The sequence below is a fragment of the Tupaia chinensis genome, unplaced genomic scaffold, assembly GCF_000334495.1.
Source record: "Tupaia chinensis unplaced genomic scaffold, TupChi_1.0 Scaffold149011_1, whole genome shotgun sequence".
Taxonomy (NCBI): Eukaryota; Metazoa; Chordata; class Mammalia; order Scandentia; family Tupaiidae; genus Tupaia; species Tupaia belangeri.
In genome coordinates this window covers 1,890,175-1,892,792 of record NW_006208857.1, presented here as the reverse complement: position 1 = coordinate 1,892,792, position 2,618 = coordinate 1,890,175, and the positions used below count along the sequence as shown (strand labels likewise).

At 43.3% G+C, this 2,618-nt stretch overlaps 1 protein-coding gene across 1 annotated transcript in view; it reads right to left on the bottom strand.

The window, feature by feature from the left end:
* The window catches only part of ANO2 (anoctamin 2), a 434,288-nt gene that overhangs the window by 108,312 nt on the left and 323,358 nt on the right, over positions 1-2,618 (bottom strand). Inside the window, exon 14 of the mRNA XM_027769235.1 lies at positions 1,489-1,563. Within this exon, the coding sequence (XP_027625036.1) occupies positions 1,489-1,563 (75 nt within the window). The remainder of the gene's footprint in view (positions 1-1,488; positions 1,564-2,618) is intronic.

Genomic DNA, 2,618 nt, shown 5'->3' with positions numbered 1-2,618 from the left:
AAAAAAAAAAAAAAACTCACGCGGGGTGCATGTGCGTGTGTGCCCAAGATCCCGAGAGGAGAATGGAGGAGAAGGGATTGCGGGTGTGACCATCCCCCCTGGGGGATGATTTCTCGCTTTCTGTCTTTCTGTCTCTCTCTGTCTGTCTGGTGAGCGCATGCGCCCTATAGTGAAAACCTCTTAAAAAAAAAAAAAAAAAAAAGTCTTCCCATAAAAAGGGACCAATGTGTTAGAGGCCCTAACTCAGTCCTCTGATTTTCACCTTCTTGAAGTCTTCCAACTTGTCTTACCCACTTTGGCTCCCAAGAATGACCTGCTACCACTTTTTCTATGTGACTCAAATCTGACTCACAGACTTCTCTCTGACACAGCTGAATCTATCTGGGTTTGATTAAAAGGTTCTATCAGAGGATGGTTGTTAAGATAGCTGAATCTCACATGGTCGACTGTGCAGTTCAAGCCCCAAACCTGGCTGCTTTAAAAAACACACTAGGTATGTGTCATATATGCCTGAAATCCTGAAAAGAGAAACAAAAGGGATTGAGATGTGACCACCCCCCTGGCGGTTGCTTTCTCACTCCCTTTCCCCTATCTCTCTCTAAGGAGTGCATATATCTTGTATATATCCTCTAGAAAACCAAAAATAAAAATAAAAAAAAAGAAGAGAGAGAAAAATAAAGAAAAAGAGAAAAAGAAAGAAAGAGAGAGAGAAAAGAAGGAAGGATGGAAGCAAGCAAGAAAGAAAGAAAGAAAAAAAGGAGTTCTACCAACTCTAAGGCAGAACAACAACCCAAGGAAATACACAGAACACCTGTAGGGAAGCTAAAGAATCAAGCTCACAGAGTCCAAGCTCGATACCTTTGTGGAGTCCAGCTTCTGTTCTCTTTTATAAACCATTGATGAGATCTACCCACAGCCTAAACAGGCTGATACATTCTGCACACCTCACCTGCATTGCTGCTCTCAGTTCTTGGTTTGTCTGAACATGGAAAACACCATCTCACAACCCACTCCCTGGAAGGTCCAACTTCAAACATGCGTGGTCAATAGCCATATTAAATAAGATCTTACCTCTCTGTACAAGACCATGGCTTCATCTTTACCAGCCCCCTCATTGTTCCCATAACCTGACAGAATACGATGCCGATGACACTCACATACCAGAAGCTACATGCATACAGTCACAGGCAGGTGGTCCTTCAAGAAACTTACCATGAACGGGAACCAGCAGTTAGTGTAATGGCTATGTCACTGGACTCCCACGTAGTCGACCGCGGTTCGCGTCCCGGACCCGGTGGCTTAAAACTCACGCCGGGCGCGTGTGCGTACGTGCCCAAGATCCCGAGAGGAGAATGGAGGAGAAGGGATTGTGGCGTGACCACCCCCCTGGGGGTTGATTTCTCGCTTTCTGTCTCTAATGTCTCTCTCTGTCTGATGCGCGCACATGCCCTATAGCAAAAATCTCTCAAAAAAAAAAAAGAAACTTACCATGAACAAGATGGAGGCAAAGTTCATCAGGTAACCTGGGAAACGGTCTTTCCAGGTCAGTTTGTCTTCATCATCCTGGGGAAAAATAGAAGAATAAAGACAGATAAATAAATACCAGATATTAATTCACTCTTCATTTTGTAAAATTTCCTCAGCAGCAATAATTCGTGACTCTACATCGATATTTTCTAGTCATTGATGCCTTACCCTCTCTATTAACATCCCTCCTGAATTTGTAACTTATACATGAGCTGACAGCCTGGAAAACCGCAGTGAAAGAGGACAAGATTTTATTTCAGCTTCACAGTAGGCTGATGTTCTCATTCACACGTCCATTAGCTGTGTGATCTTGAACATGTCTTGTAACTTTATTTTATTTTATTTATTTATGAACAGGCATACATGAAAAAGAAAGAAAGGGGGAGAGGGAATGAATAGAGAGGGAAGGAGAGAGATGACCACCCTCTACAGGGCTTGTACATGCCACGATACCCTTCCTCAGGTCCTCCAACCTTTTGGATCACGGATATTCATGTATGCACCCAGCATGTTTCGACCATTAAACTGCAGTCACCATGTGACACCCCACCTTTCTTGAATAGCACATTACCTCTGCACCAAGGAGCCAGCCTTTTCTGAGCATGCCTGTCCCTCTATTTTTCATTTGTAAAATGGGCAAAGCAGTGTCAACTATCATACCTACTGCACAGGATGGTTTTGTTTGTCTTAATAAGAAATATGTGAACATGGTAAAACAACGGAGGAATGACAGCTCTAACCTAACCACAGGGCAACATCCTATAAACAGATCATCCTTTAAATAAAACATCAACCACTGACTTGAGACCCTAATAACTGTACCAATTACCACATCTTTTATTCTTGAAAGAGTCTTCAAACATGTGCTCTATTTGCTTCTCCAGAATGGCTATGCTCTCCCCTTATCGCAAATGCAAACGTGTCCAGGCACAGGTTAAGCTAATCATTCGATCATTTTGCCTGAGAACTCCTTTTCCTCCTCAGACTAGGTCCAGTTCCCTCAGTCCACTCTTCTGGGACAATCACATCGCTGGCCATCTTCTTTCGAGATACTCTCAGGAATCTCATTTGGCATAGTGATGCCAGCAGGA